This window comes from Podarcis cretensis (assembly GCF_951804945.1).
Source record: "Podarcis cretensis genome assembly, chromosome: 3".
Taxonomy (NCBI): domain Eukaryota; kingdom Metazoa; phylum Chordata; class Lepidosauria; order Squamata; family Lacertidae; genus Podarcis; species Podarcis cretensis.
Window position 1 is genome coordinate 66044700 of NC_137172.1, and position 21297 is coordinate 66065996.

The window sequence follows — 21297 nt, forward strand, 5'->3', positions numbered from 1 at the left end:
TAGAATGTGTGCAGAAGAGGGCAAGATGATTAAGGGTCTGGAAACCAAGCTTTATGAGGAACAGTTGAGGGAGCTGGGTGGGCTTAGCTTGGGGAAGAGGTGGTAAATGTTAAAGGTAAAGGACCCCTGACAGTTAGGTCCAGTCGCGAACGACTCTGGGGTTGTGGTTTTCATCTCGCTTTACTGGCCGAGGGAGCCAGCGTTTGTCTGCAGACAGTTTTTCCAGGTCATGTGGCCAGCATGACAAAGCTGCTTCTGGCAAAACCAGAGCAGCGCACGGAAATGCCGTTTACCTTTCCACCGGAGCGGTACCTATTTATCTACTTGCACTTTGACATGCTTTCGAACTGCTAGGTTATCAGTCTTCAAATATCTGATGTGCTTTCACATGTAAAATGGAGCACGCTTGTTTTCTGCTGCTCCAGAGGGTAGCACCCAAACCAATGGATTCAAATTACAAGAAAGGAGTTTCTTACTAAACATTAGGAAACTTCTGACAGTAAGAGCTGTTTGACAGTGGAACATACTGCCTTGGAAGCGGGAAGTTTTTAAACAGCTGGATGATCATCTCTTGGGGATTGTTTAGCTGTTATTCTTGCATTGCATTGGGTTCATTCCAACTCTATGATTCGATGAATCTCTACCATTTGGATTACTGTTTCAAATGAAAATGCTGCTTTGCTATTTAATTGGGAAAAACTCATGTTTCAGTGTTGAAAATACGTTATTTAATAGAAATGAGTTATTTTTTCTCTGCAGATATTTTGCGTTAGATACTGAGTAGAATGAAAGGATACTTTGGCATTTTTTCTGTTTTGCTGCTTTGAGAAAAAAAATTTAGTAAAACTGATTTAAATTGGTTAAAATGACTGAATATACAATCTGAGTCAAAATTAGTAGTGAATGAATGCTATAAGAGATTTGTGTGTACCTCCTGATATGTATGAGAAGCAGCTTGAAAGAAAAATCATTATTAAATGAATTCTCACCCAACCCTTACTTTCTCATCACTCCTTGTCTTTTGCAGTTGTCAAGTGGCAGTTTAGAAGTTTTTGGTGGGGATTTTTTTAGATTTCTAAAATAGCAAGTAGTAATGAATATTGGTATTCAGGTTCTGTGCTTTGTTGAAGTTGTTTGTAGCAGAGTAAATGTGATGTAAATGTAATAAAATAGGATTTTCCTACATAGTTTCAGTAGATATGATAACATTTAAATCACCTTAGTACAGTAATTTTATTTAACATGTGTTCTCTTCAGAAAGGGGGGGGGTCTGCAAAGAGTGTACTTGTTGTAACTTAGGCTGCAGCCCTATTCAGACTTATTCTGGAGCAAGTTCCACTGAACACTGTTTTAGGTAGCTTAAAAAAACAACCACCACCTGGTTGAGAGTGAGTAGACTAATGTCACCCAGTGTGTTTCATGTTTGTGTAGGGAACCTGAACTTTGGTCTCTCAACTCCAAATCTAGTAGGTATATATGCTATACTACAAGTTTTTGCGTGATCCTTTCCCATTCTGTATGTACCATTGTGATAAATGGAGAGTGTAATTTTAATCCCTCCCCATGGCTGTGAAGCAGATAGACTCTGAATGCAAGGATAAAGCATGTTGCTTCAGGAAACAAAGCACTGGGTTTGCAATTCAACCTTTTGACTCTTCATGTGTTATCTAAACTGCAGCATCAGACAGTTGTCAGCATAGTGCTGTATGATCAGTATACTGTTCTCTTGTTTCCTGTCAATAGTTTTTTCGTTTCCTTTTACTTGCGTAAGTAGTTTTTTCTCAAACACTTGAGAAATGTTGTTAATGCATCATGATTATTTTTTATTTATTTTTACTGTTCAGTAAGTGTTGTAAGTAACAATGCATGTTGGACAGTGTATGTGCAAGTCTGAGAGCATCTAAAGAAACAACTTACTGATCAATTTGCATTTTGATATGCAAAAATAAGGATACATTGCAAGATTTTGAATTGCAGGAGTGATATATTTTCTCATAGGTTTGCAAGAGATTGTGTTCTAAATATTTGAGGAGAAAAATGCTTGATTCTTAGATGGAAACAGTTTTGGTTCATCTCATTTCAAAGGTGTAATATATTATAAAATACATGGAAAAGTCTTGAAAATGCCTAGATATTGTATTATATATGAGAGCTTTAGAGTAACTACCAATGTATGGTTTCATTTTGCGGGAGCCCAGTGTTGAAAATACTATGGATGTTAATCTGTATGGTGTGCTGAGCCTCTTCCGCCATAAAGGCAAAATGCTGGAGTTAAATCAGAAGTTAACCATTTTTACTTAAAACACCTTCACTCCTTTCAGAACTCATGGGAACATGTTCGTATTTTGTTGATGGAATTGCTAACACTATGGTCACTTTTGCTTCCCTTGGATCAAGGGTAGGAAATATGTGGCCCTCCACATGTAGCTGTGCTATGTCATTGATCAGTGGCCATGCTAATAGGGGCTAATGAGGGTTGGAATCCAACAATATGATCTGAAAGGCCAAAGGCTGTTCAGTGCTGCTTTGGATAGATATCGGACAAAGAGCTATTAAAAAACAGCAGCTCAACACAGCAAAATCCAAGGACTGGAACTTTACTTGGGGAAGATGTATGAAAACATGGACATGTGGTCAAACGACCTCGTATCACCCCTTAATACTGCTTCTGAAAATACTGGAACATACTTAAGTTCATTTTAAGCTACAATTGAAACATAATTCAAACTTTTGACCTAGCCAGAGGTCGGCAAACTATGGTCCGGGGGCCGGATGCGGCCCACCAGGCTTGTAAATCCAGCCCACAGACCCTGCCGCCTGCTCGGTCAGTCCCTGCGCTGAGCTGAACCAGCACAGCGGTTCCTTGAAAAGAATCTGTGGATGCCTCGCCGTGTGGAGACTGACTTTTGTGACGCTGGCACCACTTCGGATTGGCTGCAGGAAGTTCCTCGCCGCCCGTGTGCTGAGGTAAACCTGGCATGGCCACAGATGGAGAGGCAGGCGGGCGGCGGGTGTGGGCCGCGCCATGGGCATTGTGACAGGTGCGTTGCGGGGCTTCAGCCTGGCGCCCGGCTTGGCGCTGCTGCTGGTGGCGCGCTCGGCGGCCACCGGAGCAGTTGGAGGGCGAGCTGTGTACCGCCTGCCCAGCGCTCTGTGTGTGCCTGCCTGCCTACCTGACCTCGAATGATGGACCGCAGCGCATGGTGTGTGCCACCTAGGAGCTCTGCAGCGACGGGCCAATGGAGCGGCTGCTGCTCGTCAACAACGCCAGTGAGTGGGCGGTGCCGAGACGCGCTCCTGAGTGCATGCAGAGTGTGTTCCTCATCTAGGTCCGGAGGCAGCTGTTGGACCGGCTTGCATGGTATTTAAATTTTTCAAAATATAGTCCGGCCGCCCCACAAGGTCTGAGGGACAGTGGACCGGACCCCTGATGAAAAAGTTTGCTGACCCCTGGACCTAGCCATTGTGGCTAGTGGTTATTGATTAGTGCTATATTCTGCATCCACTGTTTGAGATGTCTCAAATACCAGTTGCTGGGAATCACCGGTGGAGCAGCTTGCAGTCTTTCTACAAGCATCTTGTTGGCCACTGTAAGAACAGGATGCTGGACAGACCATTGGACTGATTCAGCAGGCTCATCTTAAACTCTTATGTTTTTGGTATGTTCTTATGTTCTTGATTTAAAATTTTGTAAGCGGTAGAAAGCTAGCCTTGTGTACAAAATATACTTCAAAAATCTCATGCTGTCTTCATAGAGCTCCCAAAGAAGCTTAAGAACTTAAAATGAAATCTGCCACACCATACTAGCCAAGCAGGTAATATGCTTTATATCAATAGTCTACTTGAAGAATTCTCATTTACAGCCTGTTTCCCCATGTTTCCCTATGTTGGATTTTGTCTCCTAGCCTTTTGTTTGGATTTCACATTACTTTAGCACTGTTTTTGAGAAATATATTTGTTTGGCTCTAAAGTCTGACTCTCAGCCTTCATTTGAGGCTTTTCTGTTGATAGTGGTAACGTTAGGAAGATGCAGCCAAACGGCAAGTCAGTAAAACGGCCTTGTGGGTAGGTTTATAAAAATTACTGGCCTGCAGAATTTTTTACAAGCTTTTGTCCTCCTGCTGCAGTCCTCCTGCAGCAGCCAGCTACATTTTTCTTTTCTATCATCCTTGCACAACCAATCCACTTTAAAATTTTGACTTCTTGCAATTAGGAAAGTAACAGGGTAATGCACTGAAAAGTGTAGGGTAAACAAATGATTAGTGGAAAGATCCATCTATCTGTCATGGTTGCTTTAGCTGAGATTCCTGCATTGCAGGGGGTTGTACTAGATGAACCTTGGGTCCTTTCTAACTCTATGATTCTGTGATATACAAGCACCTTGTATACAAATTAGGATGAATGCTCACTGTCATATAACTGCCCCCAAACAAAACACAATGAATTTTCAGTAAAGACTGTCCATAGTTTAACCTTCATGTAAGCTTTGTGCAAGCAAGTATGGATAAGCAGGTAGTTTTGAGGAGTCCCATGCTGTGTTTTTGGGGGGAAAATGATGGGATATAATTTAATAATTTTTTACAAAATATTAGCTCAATCTTCAGTACTTCATAGCTAAAATGCTATGCCTTCTTAAATTAACAGTTCCCATTGCAACTCTAGGTTGTCTGATTTAAAGAAATGTTACTGCTTTTGCTTGAATTCCTGTCCTGTCACACAAGCAAGGCATTATTGTTGATCAATGACAATCTAGATTCTGGATTTCATGGTATTGTGTGTGGAAGGAGAGGGACATTTTCTAAAGACTTACTCTCCTTCCTCAATATCTTGAAAGCAAAGCTTTACAGTAAAGATAATTAATAATCAGAATCTTAAGTGTAGTTTCTAACCATTCCTCATGTGATGGTTATGACTTGACATAATGTACCAAGATATCAGCAGTTTCTAAATTTAAAATTAAAGAGCAAGTCTGTAAATTGCTTGGATTCCTCATTAGTCACAAGGTCTTATTCTGAAATTCTCTGTAGGAAGAGAGCTGCTTTGTCATTGGATTCTAAGTTGTCTCGCTTATATGTACTGTAGAAAAGCAACTCCCTGACCTTTTTACAATCAAATCGTTCTTAGCTGTTCCTAGTGCCAGTAAGAGGGGAGAAGAAAGAGGGGGGAGAATTAGGAAGGGAAGCTTCACCTCCTCATCCTTGTGTACTGATGGGGGTATGGAGAGAGGAGGAAATGTGTCTGTTTGCTGTTCTTCGGGGTACAAATATTTTCCACTCCTGTTTACTAAATAATCAGAAAACTTTTCCGTAAAACTATTTGACTATTTTCCTAATATTTTGGAATAACAAATGTCAAGTCCATGTACAATCATATGACGCTCTGTAGTTATTGTAAAGTTATTGTAAATGTATATAAATGTGAACTTCAGTGTATCACTCTAATGTAACAAATTATTAATTAAATAAAACTATTGATGGAGGGCAAATGGAAAAGGAGTTTTGTCAGGGCTTGAGGCTTATTTATGTAGCACTAAACTGGTTTAATCTGTCTGAATGCAACCTTTTGAATGATACCTGAAACACACCTGTATGCTCCTCTAGTTGTACCATCACACGTCATGGCATTCCTCATTTCTGCAGATATCTTTAAGTAGTAATAGCCAAACTGTTTCATCCTGTGTAATTTTTCTAGACGACATGTGTTAGCTTGCATCTCTTTGACTATGGAAAAGGGCAATCAATACAGTAGCAAAGTTTTGCTGGGTAGTAGCAACTTGTTTATTTTTACCTAGATCTATAAATCTATTTATCTCTTTTTTTCTGAATGTTGCAATTAAATAGTTATTGCTTTGCTCCTGATCAGTTAGAGAAGAATAAACCGCTGCTCCAGTATTTTTGTAGTGTGGGTTTTTATTTGGTCTGTTCTTTCTGTTACTGTGTTTTCAGAATGGATTATCTGTTCAGATTCCATCAAGCTACAATGCTGATTATTCTTTTGAGTTCTGTAACCCTAGGATTTTAGAATGTGACCATAGGCAACAGCTGTCCTGGAATTAATCTTCTGTTTAATAATATGACTTAATTCATGCTGCCTTTATATTGTGTATAATACAAGAGAACTGAGGATCTGGGCAGTAGTGTCATGCCCAAGATTAGCTTCAAATTCTTTCAACCTCAAAAACAAGAAGATGTAGTCTTCCTAAATGTGTCTCACTTCCAAGCAACCAAGAAAGTTACATGGTCACCACTCAAAGGAAGGAAGCCAGATTGCTTAATAGTTTGACTGCTTGGAGGAAATAATAATAATAATAATAATTTATTTATACCCCGCCCATCTGGCTGGGTTTCTCCAGCCACTCTGGGCGGCTTTCAACAGAACATTAAAAACAGAGTGAAACTTCAAACATTAAAAACTTCCCTAAAGGGCTACCTTCAGATGTCTTCTAAAAGTCGGATGGTTGTTTATTTCCTTGACATCTGATGGGAGGGCATTCCCCAGAGCGGGCACCACTACCGAGAAGGCCCTCTGCCTGGTTCCCTGTAACCTCACTTCTCACAGTGAGGGAACCACCAGAAGACCCTCGGAGCTGGACCTCAGTGTCTGGACAGAACGATGGGGGTGGAGACACTCCTTCAGGTATACTGGGCCGAGGCATATCCCATGCACATAAGCAATCCTTAGACTTCCTCTCATCCTTAGAGTTGGAGATCACAGGGCAGCTGTTGGTATGATTTTCATCCACCTCTGCCAATTTAAAGGTGTGAGGAAGTCTAGGTGCTGATTATACTGGCTGTGATGAATGAAAATGTAGAAGTCTGCTTTATATCCACAGATATTCCCTGAAAAGGAAATATGGGGCATTGTGGCACATTGGATCTGGAAGGATTCAAAAACTGAGTTTTTAGTTTGATGTTGGGAGCTGCAAAAGGCACTCCTGTGGCTTTTATGGGGAACTGATATAGAATCTTGCACGTTGTGATTAAAGTCCATATGAATTTAATTAGTGGGTCAGACTTGATCTTTCATTTAAGGGCAGACTTCCTAAGACTTGTTTGGCAGAAGAACTACAAATAAATTCTTCTTTGCAATCTGTATGTGAGCAATATCTCCCCTCCCAGACCCAGTCTGGGTAAAGGAGCAGGGATTATCCTTGACTTTATACTGAGCTTTGGAGCACAGGGACAGGACTCTAACTTAAGGGAATAGTAGGATCCAGGTGACCACAAACTTTTTTTTTGGCTACCAAGACCAAACAAAACCTGTTGCCCCTCCACTTGTGTTATAACAGAACTTGTTTTCTATGGAGGCAGGAATTTATAGTTTACGTAAGTTTGATTGAAACAGTTTTGATAGTTCTGACTATGATTGACACACTACTATTGTGGCAGTGATGGCTGTAATATCAAACTTGTTTCATGCTACATGAATGAACCTAGAATGAGCTTTAAGTTTCTGCACTTGGTCCCTTCTTTCCAGTTTTGTCATTGCAGTATACTCTAACTGGCAAAGTATCATTTGGGCTTGCCCTGCAAATTTTGGATTATTTGCTGCACTGATCTACAGGGCAATGTAATTCGTCATTTCCCAGTTCACATAACAAAGCAGGGATGGAGAAAGAAGATTGCATTTCATAAGAGAAGGAGGAAATTCATGGATCTGAGATTTGTCCATGAAGCATGAAGCCGTGAGAAAGTGGTGCATCTGAACAGAACAAATATGTGATGTGGGTTATTATTATTTATTATTTATAGAATTTATATACCACCCTATACCTGGGGGTCTCAGGGTGGTTCACAGATTGTTACATCATTTAAGAAACCTAGATATATGATTGAATGTAGTCCTTTTCAGGAATTCAGTAAACATGTAAGGGAGGCAGAAATGATGGACATACTAGATCTACCTCCATTGCTGTTCATATATGGCTATTAACATTTTTTATGCTTTGAGATAAGTGGAGAGCATACTAAATAAAAAGTCCAGTACTGAACACATTGCAAAAAACCAGGGGTCAGCAAACATTTTCAGCAGGGGGCCGGTCCACTGTTCCTCAGACCATGTGGGGGGCCAGACTATATTTTGGGGGAAAAAATGAATGAATTCCTATGCCCCACAAATAACTCAGAGATGCATTTTAAATAAAAGGACACATTCTACTCATGTAAAAACACGCTGATTCCCAGGCTGTCCGTGGGCCGGATTTAGAAGGTGATTGGGTCAGAACCAGCCCCCGGGCCTTAGTTTTCCTACCCATGCATAAAAACATCTCAAACCCATTACAATATACAGAGAAGCTGTCTTTCAGCATCACCATTTTAGTCAGTATACCCTCTTGTTTTGTATCATAAAACTCAATTTTCAATTGATGATGCAGCAGCTAAATACACAAAGCATACTTGTTGCTATAGTAAATTCAGCTGAGAAAGTAATACTCAGAATTTAACAATATTATGGAAGTCATCTGCATTTTTAACATGCAAATCCTTAAAAGAAAAGAAAAACACCATTAAACCTTGCTCACTTCATTCTTGCTTGCTTCTGTACCTTCTGTCATAGTGGATTATTTATTGTTTTTTCCATACCCTGTCCCCCACTTTACATAAAGCCCCCCACAAGGATTAGAATCTACTACTTGTCTTGCCAACTGTGGCAAGAAAGAAATGCTTCCAGGCAACTAGGAAAAATTCACCTTGGTTAAAGGGATAAAACTGTGCATTGTGTACTCATAACCCTTTAAAAAATCCTGAGGAACTACTAAGTCATTATTGTAAAGAGCACTGTGCGTTCCTTTCCAAAATGCAGAAAGCTTATTCTTTCTGCCTTTTAGACACACAGGCCAATCTGCAGTTGAAAAAAGGTACACTCACTGCTCCCAGTTTCATTGTGTTATTGAAGTTTAGCAAAGGCATACATATTTCCAATTTCAGCCCCATAGCTTCTTTCTGAAGGTACAAAGAAAAAGATGGCAGTATAGCGGGGAGGAACAGCAGAGATGGGTACCTTCTTCCAGCATTTTTGCAACAGAATGCTGTTGTCTCTTCAAACCATCTGCAAGTCTCTCTGGCCTCTGATCACCCTTTCCAACGGCCTCTTCTCCACCCACTCTCATGAAGGCTGCTGGGATTACTGGCTGGTTTTTTCCTGGTTTCCTGCCCCCGTTTCCCCTGTGTTCACCATTTTTGTGTCATTTTAAATTATTTTTTGGAGACGCATGTAAAGCTGCGAGTGTGTATGTTAAATAAGCATGAGATGCAAATTACCTCAAAGGGCAGTTAACAAATGTAGTAAATTCTGGACACCATTACAACATTTACTGAGGAACATAGAAAAATTAAGTCTCATTTGTCTGTCATGACAAAACTGATTTGGAAATAACATAGTACTTTGGAAAGTTTGCTTTGTCTCATGAAGAAACCTTGTGGAACTGAGTAGGAGGGAAATACCAAAACCAAATGGAGTCTGTTAGTCATTTCCCACTTTCTGACCTTGAACTCTCTTCAATTTGCTCTGTGTGTTCAGTTTTTCTGTCAGACACTACTTGATGTAGTTTGGTTTAGATTTACTGCTGCATTTTCAGGGCTAAGCAGTGGATGCAGATGAATTTTAGAGTGGGGATGCAATACACATGTGCCCTTCAATTGGCATTCATAGGAAATATGCTGTTTCAGCCTACTTGTTCTGCTTTCTTGCAGTTGTGTATGATTTTGACATGACCAGGAAGAAACCGTGGAGAAAGAGGGGGAAGTTATTGGACAAATCCCACATAAGAAAAATTTCACTAGGAAATAATGGAAATCATGGACTGATTATGTGAACGCTTGCCTAACGAATGCATTTTGTTCATTAAATGGGACCTGGGTGTATCAACATTTTTTCTCAGTAGGAAGGAAACTACCTTGATTTCAAGGGAGTTACTTCTGGGTGTACCATACCAAAGCCAGTTAATGGTGCATTATTCTGTAAAGAAAGCGGACTTTGTTAGCAACAGTGATTAAGCTTTCTTAGCAATAGCATTGCACATTGAGTGCTGAAGCCTTAGTCTTCAAGATTTCTGTTAAGACTTTCTTAAGAAATGTCCAATAGACTTTTTTAAAAAAATGAAAACTAATGTGTGACCCTTGTTGGCACGAGGCCTGGCACATTTGTATCCCCTGTACCTCTTGTTGGTGGCCCTGTGTTAACCCATGAAGCTTTAAATGGCCAGGGTATGTGAAGGAGCACCTCATCCTACATGAATCTGGCCATTCGTGGAGGGAGTAAAATATGGCTTGGCTCCAGGTACCTCTGCTGTGATGCCCACCTGTTGAAAATACTCTTCGGGTATGCTATTATGTAGGTACCAGATGTTTTTCCTTGTTTCCTGGAGGCTCTATCAGAAACTAGGGATGCACTTCTCCATTTTGATAGATATTTATTACTGCAGTGTTAGGTGTTTATGACGGATTTTGTTCTTGTTTGTTTTGATATTTTTGCCTTGTGTTTGAAATAATGTGAAAGCACTTATGACCACTTTGGCAGGAAGGTGTGCCAGAAATTTTAAAGTAACATTTTTTAAGTCATGAGCATTGAGAGGCTGAGGAGATTAACAGCATTTATTGTCTATAAAGGCAATTTCCCTTAAAAACTTTTTTACTCAAATCATGTTAAGATTCCTTTTCTATATAGTTTTTACCACCTCCCCCTTTGTATTTTTTTGTAGCTGTACTGATCTGTTTTGTTTGTTTTGGTGAAACTGTTCTGTTAGAGCAATCTCCCATAAAATGAGCATTATCTTTTAATGGTGAAATATGGTCTCCCTGAATCCACAGCTAAGATTAACCAGCTATGTAAGTGGTATTAATATTCTGAGTTGCTCAGAACAAATTATACTACCTTCAAAAATAAGTTCAAATAAAAGCCCTATCCTAAAGTGGCAGATGTCTCATGCTAACCTAGCAGAGCTTTTACAATGCATCTCTTACTTTGTAGGAGCGATAACAGGAAAACAGAGCTGTCTCTTTGACTCATTTGCATTTTCTGGCTGCAAAAATGAAGTGAGTTGGAACCAAGTTCAACTTTTCCACTGGGCATGCCTTTCTCCAGCAGAGTTGGGACTTGGGTGGGGCGAGACTTATTCATTAAGCTGCACAAAGAGCCTGTTAGATTTTTATAAGCTGGCTGCATAGCTTTGGTTTGATATGCATAACAAAAATTATATGCGTGTAACTTCTCTTTAGGGACGCGGGTGGCGCTGTGGGTAAAACCTCAGTGCCTAGGACTTCCCGATCGTATGGTCGGCGGTTCGAATCCCCGCGGCGCGGTGAGCTCCCGTCTTTCGGTCTCAGCTCCTGCCCACCTAGCAGTTTGAAAGCACCCCTAAGTGCAAGTAGATAAATAGGTACCGCTTTATAGCGGGAAGGTAAACGGCATTTCCGTGTGCTGCGCTGGTGCTGGCTCGCCAGAGCAGCTTCCTAACACTGGCCACATGACCCAGAAGTGTCTCCGGACAGCGCTGGCCCCCGGCCTCTTAACCCTAGAGTCGGACACGACTGGCCCGTACGGGCAGGGGTACCTTTACCTTTACCTTTAACTTCTTTTTAATTGCTGTTGTAGACCTTAATTGCTCATCAATATGCAAAGTATGATATGCAAAAGCAAATGAGATTCAAGTTGCCTTAGACAAGCAAGTGAAAAGGGTGAGTTGATTTCGGTTTATTAGAAAATAAAAACAAGTACATGTGTGTGTAGAAAAATATGTGGATAGTTTGATCGCAATCTGGTGTCAGTATATGAGTGGCACCAAGTACTAAATGACAATCACGTTAGTTGGTCTGTGAGTGAATATTGAAGCAAGTAGTTCAGAAAATGTGACAATAAAAAGGACTTTTAACTCTGAAATGGGATGCTCTGTACTTTAATGCTGCAAGAATAACACTAGACAATTTTGTGGGTGTATGTAGCTGCGAACATTCAAGGAGATGACATTGCTATTTTGTTGTATTGGTTGAAATGCTTTTAGGGGATTGTCTGGATCTTTTCACTGCAACACCTTTGTGGCTATATTTTTTTATCCCAATAATGGTATCTAATTTCCCTTTAAACAAGGGGTATTATTTTGTACCTGTTAGACAATTTTTTATGGTGCTTTTATTCTGTAACTGTATTTAAACTTTTAGGGATTGTAAAGCAGTGTATGTTCTTTTGCACCTCTTCCGTAGGGTTACAAAATTTATACTACAGATATTAGTAGTGGAAAATATTTGATTTGTGTTTATAAAAATGGAAAATCTCCAGTTACAGGTGCTAATGGTGAGTGCATTTGACAGAACATTGTATCTGAAAACATGTAGATTGTTCATATAGCCATTTCATCTAATCCTGTATTAGTCTTGTACCTTTTGTAACAGTAATTTGGTACATACTTATTTTTTTACTATACATTTCGTTGGTGTTGGTGTTGCTGCTGTTGTGACTCTCCTTAGAGCGTTACTCACTAGTTGAATACTAATGCTCTGTAAAATACTGTCACCATCTGGATAGTGTGTTGCTACTTATTACTTTCCAAAACTAAGGCTGCAATTCAGTGCTGAATGATTTATATCTTATCCATTGATTTCAGTAGGCTTGCGTACATCTAATTCTGCATAAGACTGAGCTGTAAAAGTACTACACCTTAAAGAAGCATTTCTGCTTTTGAAGAATGATAGAGTTTTAGAAATGTTATTACTGATCAAAATCAGATAGCTAAATTACTAAGTAGCATATGTACTTGTTCTGTATATTTTCTGTTGGCGGAAAGAAAAGAGTAGCATTGTTGTGGTTACAGATTTAAATGCTGAATCAAGCATAGTGTTCTTTGACATAATTTATCAGGAATTTGAAAATTTCGGGATGACATAACTATTCAGGTGTATTACTATTATAGGTTTCCAAGAGCAATAGCAGAATGCATGATTAAAGAGTATTTTTTTCATGAGAGTAATCTGTATGGAAATACCCCTCTCAAAAACTTTACAACCTGACATTTAAGCATTGATTTTTTTGGGAGTAGGGGTACTACAGTTACCACTCACACAACTAAATAGTTGTGCTAGTGGGAGCCAGTGCAACAGGCGTTTCTCTCCTCTTCTCCCCCCCCCCCGCCCCATTTGCACTCTGAGCCCTCACCTGCAATTTGGCAAACTTCCAGAACACTGTATGGAGGGGGCAGAGGGGAGGAGAGATTGTTCAGTCTGGCAAGCAAAACAAGCATTAATGCTTGTCATATTGACGCTACACTGTTGATTCCTAGGCACTCAGTTCTAATTCTTTAGTTCATATAGACTGTTATACAAAGAAGTGATTTCCGTTACATGTAAGGTTATTGTGTGCATAGCTAGACTTTCTGTTAAAGCTGTCTTTGCAGCAGCCGCCATTCCTGAAGAGATAAACCTATACTTTGGGACTGATTGCCTCTTTGGGAGAGAAATTTTACTGAACAGTAAACATCAAAGAAAGTTATGTGCTTGAGCAATGACTACTCCAGGATTGCTATAATTTGAGAACAAACCTCTTCCACAAACACCACTTTTGAAAGAATCCCACAATGGCTGATTTAGTCTCCTTAAATTATTCTTTCCTGTTTCAAAAATAGGAATCATTAGTAAAATTTGACTTGACTTGTAGCAGCTTAAATGCTGACCTAACATAATTTAATAATTAAATATTTGCTTTAAACCATCCAATTATTTTAAGATTAAGCAAATATTTTTGTTAGTGTTTTATAGAACTTGATACATTATTGAAGCGTATCCTAATAAATTAGGAAATTATTTTTATATGCTATTCCAAAATCTTATTCTGGACTCAAAACAGGGTGTTGAATTCACTATTCAGTAATTATTATTGTAAGATATAAATTGCTATATAAATTTATTATACCTGTTCAGTAGAAACCAACCATTGAAGTCTAGTTTTATGCCACCCAAACTCTCAGACCTGAAAGCAAGATGGTTAATGCAAATTGGTTTATAAGTGTCTGTTTTCCAGACTTCACTGCAGTACTGATGGAATTAGAAAGTCATTCTAGTATGTCCAATTGAAAGGATGAAGTTACTTCTTTTAATTACACCTGAGAAAGTCTATGACCACATAGACTTAGAGAGATTTGATTAATTTGATATATTTTCTAGCTCTGTGCTGTGTTGGCTGCTTGGATTTGAAAATTTTGTTGGTCACTTTGAATAATATGTCTACAGTGTAAGTTTAGTAAGCCAAATAGTTTCAACTTCAGTGGTTGCTAAAGCATAAGACCTTGTGCTAGGAGTTAGGTAGGTCCACAAGCAGTCTAAAAAGTACATTCTAAAAGCAAATATATGTATCTTATTTCTAGTGCATCCTGTGACCATGACGACTGAAGTTGGTTCAGACACGGAAGTAAAGGAATCAGAGAACCTGGGATCAAATACAGCAAAGGAAGATGCTGGGGATGCATCAGATAGTCAAAAAGAGCAGACATCTGAAATGAAAGAGAGTTCTCCCACTTCACAGGTGCCAGCTAGTCAAAGTAGCCCCAGTCGCTCCGGAGGAAAGGGAATTTCTCGCTTCATCCCCCCCTGGCTTAAGAAACAAAAATCATACAGCTTGGAAGAACCCAAAGATGAAACAAAGAAAAAACAGCCATCATCAGCAGCAGAAGAAATGGGAGCAGGGGAAGGTGAATGCCATCTTCCAGAGGAGACAGCCCAGACTAAGGGAAAGCTGGAGGACATTGCTGAGATTCGGCAAGAAGCTAAAGCAGATGACAGAGAGGAAAAACATTCTGTTAGTAGTGCTGAGACACAGGTATGCTCTTGAAAGGAAGACAAATGAAACACTTTAAAGTCCATGCATGTTAATTACCTAGCTGCGTAACACTATACCCAGCACAGAACAAAGTGTTAAATGGGCTCTTATATGTTTATAAGAAATATGCCTCCAGAGACCAGCCTAATATTTTTTCCACATTCAGACATCATCTTCTGCTTTCATAAAATGCTGTTTTTATATGTTTGCATTTTGTTACAGCAGAATTCTTCAGTGTATGGGAAATGTGTGGACCTCCAGATGCTGTTTGGCTACAGCTACTGTCAACCAGTACAACCATTGGTTAGGGATGGGGACCACTGTAGCCCAGTGAAACCTGGAGGGCCGCTACACCTACCAAAAAACAATAATCCACAAAATGTTACAATTTACATAGAAAACCTTTCTTTCACAAAAAAACACTACTAGACTAGCACCTGAAGCACAGCAAGGTATTCCCCCCTCTGGCTGCTCAAACTCTAGGATTAGCTGTACACAAAATTCCAGTTTCCTCCTAGCAGCAGCTTCTTCGTTTAGAAGGGCAGTTAATGTAGGGCTTTCACAGTGAGTGATTCAATCTTCTGGCAAGTAAACAACATTAAAGCAGCTAGGAGCAGATCTACTCTTCCTTCCAGTACAGTGTGAGAGAAACAAATGGAAAAATCTCATTTGTAAAATAAAGCAGGATGCTATTGGGAAATGCTGCACAAGGATTTGCCCTGTAGTAAATAATGTGCAGTTCATTTGTTTTAAAGACTATACTCCTGCTAGAGTAAATTGGAGGCTGTCGGTTAGTTTTGCTAGTTGTCTGGGGGCAATTTAGAGAAGAGAGGAGAGACAAGAAGGTGACAGATGTTTGCTTGTCTGACATTCATATATCCATTCATTTTCTTTTCTAGAAAAAGCCCACTTACTGTGAATTCATAGAAGCTACCCCTCCATTCTGTATTCATCCATTGTTAAGCCTAACCCAAAGTGCTGATTCTAACTTCTAAGGACCCCAGTGTAAGCCCACACAGGTTACCTTTCCCCGTGTAAGCCTACAAAGACCCTAAGTTCGTCATCAAAGGTCCCTCTCTGTGTGCCCACTTCAGGAGAAGCTGGGAAGGTGGCAGTGAGCAACTTAGATTTTTTAGTGCAAGTTCCACCCGATTAGTTGAATGCTCTCCCCAGAGAAGTGTAGCTGTCACTAACTAACATTGACATCTTCAAGGAGCCAAATGAATACTTTAAAAAAATTCACTGTGTTACATGGGGGGAAATGTGTCTTGGTTTATTAATTTTTATTTGTGGATTATCACTTTTGCTGTGTTACTGATTTTAAAAGTTGTATTTGTATGAGTTTTATTGTTGTAAGTCACTTTAAGACTAATATAAAGCACCTAATTAAATTAATTTCAATAACTGATGGGCAGGTCTTCTTCTCTGCTGATAATGATCCATGTAATGAGCAGATGTGCATAGAGGACCTAGCCATCAACCCAAAGAGTCTCAAAAATATAAGCTGGATCTTAAGATATCAATTACCGACCTGTAGTAGTAGAAATAGGGACGCAGGTGGCGCTGTGGGTTAAAGCCTCAGCGCCTAGGGCATGCCGATCGAAAGGTCGGCGGTTCGAATCCCTGCGGCGGGGTGCGCTCCCGCTGCTCGGTCCCAGCGCCTGCCAACCTAGCAGTTCGAAAGCACCTCCGGGTGCAAGTAGATAAATAGGGACCGCTTACCAGCAGGAAGGTAAACGGCGTTTCCGTGTGCGGCTCTGGCTCTGGCTCTGGCCAGAGCAGCGATGTCACGCTGGCCACGTGACCCGGAAGTGTCTCCGGACAGCGCTGGCCCCTGGCCTCTTAAGTGAGATGGGCGCACAACCCCAGAGTCTGTCAAGACTGGCCCGTACGGGCAGGGGTACCTTTACCTTTACCTTTAGTAGTAGAAATAATAATAATAATAATAATAATAATAATAATAATAATAATAAATAAATAAATAAATCCTGCCCATCTGGCTGGGTTTCCCCAGCCACTCTGGGTGGCTGCCAACAAAATATTAAAAATACATTAAAACATCAGTCATTAAAAACTTCCCTAAACAGGGCTGCCTTCAGATGTCTTCTAAAAGTTGGATAGTTGTTTATTTCCTTGACATCTGATGAGAGGGCTAAGTGGCTTTCTACTAGATTCCTTAAATGGGTATTGATTCATAAGAATATATTGGTTTTTCTTCTAAATTTATGGGGTAGGTGATGATAATCCTTTATTGTAATATATCACATTTTATTACTTTGCATTGCATTAAAATTGCCTTGATGTTCATTAATATCCATTTTCAACTTTCTTGTCCAGCCTGCTAAAGAAAACAGTAAAGAAATTGTTTTTGAAGTAAAAGAAGACAAACAAGATTTAGAGGAAGGCCAAAGGGAGTCCAAAGAGGTGCAGACAGGTGAAATAAGAATTGAGAGAGTTCTTCCAAAAACTCCTAAGAGGACCAGAACTGTCCAATGTAAAGTGGTTCTTTTGGATGGGACAGAATACAGCTGTGACCTTGAGGTAAGCCGGTGAGCCTTAAGACCTTTTCTGTTGAAAGAAAGCAGTGAGTGCAGTATGCTTTTATTGAAATGGAAGCTAATGAACACATTTTTATGAATCTAATGTGTCCTTTATGGTATTCACATCACTATGGCTAATGGGTAGTAATGAGCCATGCCTTTAGCTTATTACAACACATCCCTAAAGTGTACTGTGAACTTTACTATAACTATCAAAACTGCAAGTGCAAATGTATTATCTTCTGTTTTAACCCTTGGTTTACAGATCATAAATAAAGTTCACTATTGGAGCTATTTTATGCATGGCTTCATGAGTCTCACAATGCACCCTCTCCACTTAGTCTGATATAGGCCCCTCTCAGTAGCAGTACAACTGCATTGTGTGGAACTGATCCAATGTCCCAAGTCCCAGGTCTTTTATTCTGGTTCCTAAATCTTTTAACATTTTTAAAACTCTGCTTTAAGGGAAGCTGGGGACACTACCACTTGCAAAGCTGGTGAGACCCAAGTCACCTGAATTTGCCCAGAGAAAATTATGGAAAATTTAAGATAGTGGATGGCTAGAGTTCCTCTGGTGCTCTACTTTGTTCTCTCAGCTGTCCTCTAAGCAAAAATATAAAAATGGAAACTCTTCTTGCCTGTGCTTGGTAAGTTGGGGGCAGTGAGTGATGGGAGCCAGGAGGGGCAGCACAGTGATAGGAGGGAGGAGATGCTGGTGAAGCTTATTGGGTGACCATGGACTAGTCCTCACACATCAAAGGGTTGTGAGCAGGACAAAACTGATGCATGAAAAGCATGAGCTTCTGGAGGAATGTAATGAAATGTCTCTAGGAAGCTGGGCACATGAGAATACCATTTTCCTGTTAGTCATCACTATTTGGAATTCAGAAACAAGATGCAGAGTTTTGCAGAACCAGGTATCTGGAGCAGGGCTCCCTGATGGCCATTAGGCATCTGGGCTGTTTGTATGGGAGGAGACAGTTGTTCAGTGACCCAAGACTTTAGTAAGGGTGGGTAATCACGGGCCCCATTGAGCAATTACTAAACTTCCTGGGGATCCATGTCAAAGTAGGCATGGTTAAAGTAAACGTGTGTGTGGCTGATGTTTAAGTTTTTTTGTTTTTTGTTTAAGTACAAATTTTGGAGAATTTTAGGGGGCTAATAAAAATCCTTTGCTATTACTAAATCATAGTGTAGTATCTATGGGAGCAGTCAGGAAAAAAATTTAAAATATTAAAATGGATTGCGGGGTGGCTCAAATTTTGACATCACGGCATCACAGTGTAGGACCCATTTTGAGAGTCAATCTTTTTAAAACACTAAAAACATTGACTCTCAAAATGGGTCTCACACATTTTGGAGGGATCTATTTTTTTTGGGGGGGGGCAGATATTGCTTATAGAGTGCCAGTTAGCTACCCCTGCTGTGCTCAGAAAATGTTAATACGAGTTTCAAAATGTTCTCAAGGTCAGTTCTACACACTGACCTTAATAGTCCAGCTTAGAAGCTACTTGTACACCTGTCACTAGATCATCTTTAGAAAAGACTGGGCAGCTGGTGAACCAACTAAAGCTGGAAGAAGTACTCTTGATCATAGATGCCATCTGGTGATCAAATAACAGAGCCAGGGTCAGCCTGATTTTTACATTTTTCCTAATTCAGGACATATGCCAAGTTAGCTCTCATCTGCTAGGAAATGGCAGTTTTAGGCCAGTTTTTTCACTGACTTGAGTGGATCATATCTTTTCATTTTTTCTATATTTTCTCTGCTTTAATCCTTGACACCTCCCACATTTTCTAGATATGTTTTTTGCCAGTATTGTACCTACTAGAGATAGATGGGACAGCTTTCTGCAAATAAAACAGAGAAATCTTAATGTTTAGAAGTAAATAGACTGCTACGTTGTCCCCTTGTAGCTGTTCCTCTTCAAAATTATCCTCCAATAGCATTGTACTTGAAGAAAAAGTAGTGTTATCTGTAATAGTGAGAAATTCATTCACACCCAATAATGATTTGCACTGACTAGTTGATGCTAACCATTGTTAACCACGGTGCTGATGCAACACTTACATTACACATAAGACTGGTGGGAAGATCATAGGAGGAATGGGGAAACTGGGAGATGAAGGGATTGTGTTGCTCTAAGATGGCTCCCAAGCCCTTAACTATGACTAAGAGATTAGAAGTGATGTACTCTGGATTAAAACAGCTGTAATTCCTCCCTCTCCTTTTTTTTTTATTACATAGATTTTAAATGGTTTAATTATGATTTTTTTTTTTTAGAACAGGGCATACTGTAACTATACTGCTTAAAGTTTTGCAAAAATAGAGTGGCTGAATTTGGAGTGTGTGCTGGTTGAATACTAGGTGGACTAGCACTGTTCTCTGCCAGAGCTCAGGGACATTATTGTCAATATGTACCCTTTTGCAGTCAGAAAAGCTTTTAGTGTTTCTAGGTTGAGCCAGTGCTCATCAATGAATGGTTGGTGTGTGGAAAAAAAAGGCCTGAGGAGGTGGGTTTATGAATGAATGGAAGAAAATAATACTCTGTACTACGCAACATTTTTTTTCTGTTCAGCTTTGTAGTTAGATAAATTATTCTGATTACTATAATATACACTGTTCTCAAACATAGTATAGTTCTTCAAGTTATGGTTCCTTGGGGTTCTGAATATACATGCATAGGATTGTGCTGTTTGGGTGTCAAAACATATGCTTTATAATAAGCACTGAGTAGAAGTTTGAAACCCAAGGTCTGAAGTAAAGCTGTGTATTAGCAGTTGAGTTGTTGCTTACAAAGAATATAATTCATGTTGGATGCCTGCATATTCCCCAACTGCAACAAAACATGTTACTCCTGCATCGGTCTCTACAGCCACAGTAGGTGCTGCAACCTTCCAGCAGTTTGACCTCAACCCCAAAGGCACATTCCTCCATTGTCTCCTGAATTGTACAAATGCCGACCTCATGTTGGCTGAGGAAATTTTATGGTGTCAGAGAATTAGTAGCACATCCCAATTACCTTTCTATCTAAAGGTAAGATGTCTTTAGATTCAGACACAACTACTAGCTGCATGGCGCTGTGGTCTAAACCACTGTGCTTCTTGGGCTTTCTGATTGGAGCAGTTTGAATCCGCGCCATGGGGTGAGCTCCCACAGCTCTTTCCCGGTTTCTGCTAACTTAGCAGTTTGAAAGCATATCAGTGCAAGTAGATAAATAGGTACTGCTGTGGCAGGAAGGTAAACAGCGTTTCTGTGCGCTCTGGTTTCCATCACGGTGTTCCATTGTGCCAGAAGCAGTTTAGTCATGTTGGCCACATGACCCAGATAGCTGTCTGCAGGCAAACGCCGGCTCCCTTGGCCTGAAGCGAGATGGGTGCTGATTTACTGGGCTTCTGATGTCACTGTGACAATTGGAGGAAATTAATTGTTCAAGGTCCAAGTGCTGCTGTATTTATACCATGTACTGATTTAATTTTTTTGATTATTTTAATATTTTATCATGTTTAACTTGCTTTTATGGTTGGTGTCTTAATTAGTATTTTGTAAATAGTCACGGGATCCTGCATGAAGGGTGGTTTAAAAGTTAAACAAACTAAGAAATATGGATTGTATTATCTTATGGAGACTGGACTTGCTGGATGGATACATATCATGAGGCTTGTGCTAGATATGCTACTATGTGCTGCCAAATATGTTAAGTGACCTATCTTGATGGTCTTCAACAGTAGCTGTTACATTGAGAGTGTACAATGTTACACACTGTATTCATTAAACAAAGCAATGGAGCCAAAAGTAATCTTACCTCAAATTTGCCAGAGGCTGTGTTTATATAAAATAGCTACTATGAGAACAGAATTTGATGTGCTGTATATTATGACAGGACTTTGCTTGCAAAAATAACTGTTTCCCATGAAAATTAACAGGAGAAATAGCAATAGTAGAAAGTAGTTT

General features: G+C 39.9%; 1 protein-coding gene across 9 annotated transcripts in view; it reads left to right on the forward strand.

Moving 5' to 3' along the window:
• EPB41L2 (erythrocyte membrane protein band 4.1 like 2) overlaps nucleotides 1–21297 on the forward strand; it is a 78553-nt gene that overhangs the window by 6491 nt on the left and 50765 nt on the right. For 8 of the 9 annotated variants that reach the window (XM_079970629.1, XM_079970636.1, XM_079970628.1 and 5 more), the window contains 2 exons: nucleotides 14351–14802; nucleotides 17140–17343. In XM_079970629.1, coding sequence (XP_079826755.1) covers nucleotides 14365–14802; nucleotides 17140–17343 — 642 coding nt within the window. In that variant the 5' untranslated portion in view covers nucleotides 14351–14364. Of the gene's footprint in view, nucleotides 1–11592; nucleotides 11676–14350; nucleotides 14803–17139; nucleotides 17344–21297 lie in introns of those variants that run through there. The other variant, XM_079970630.1, reaches the window with a different exon arrangement.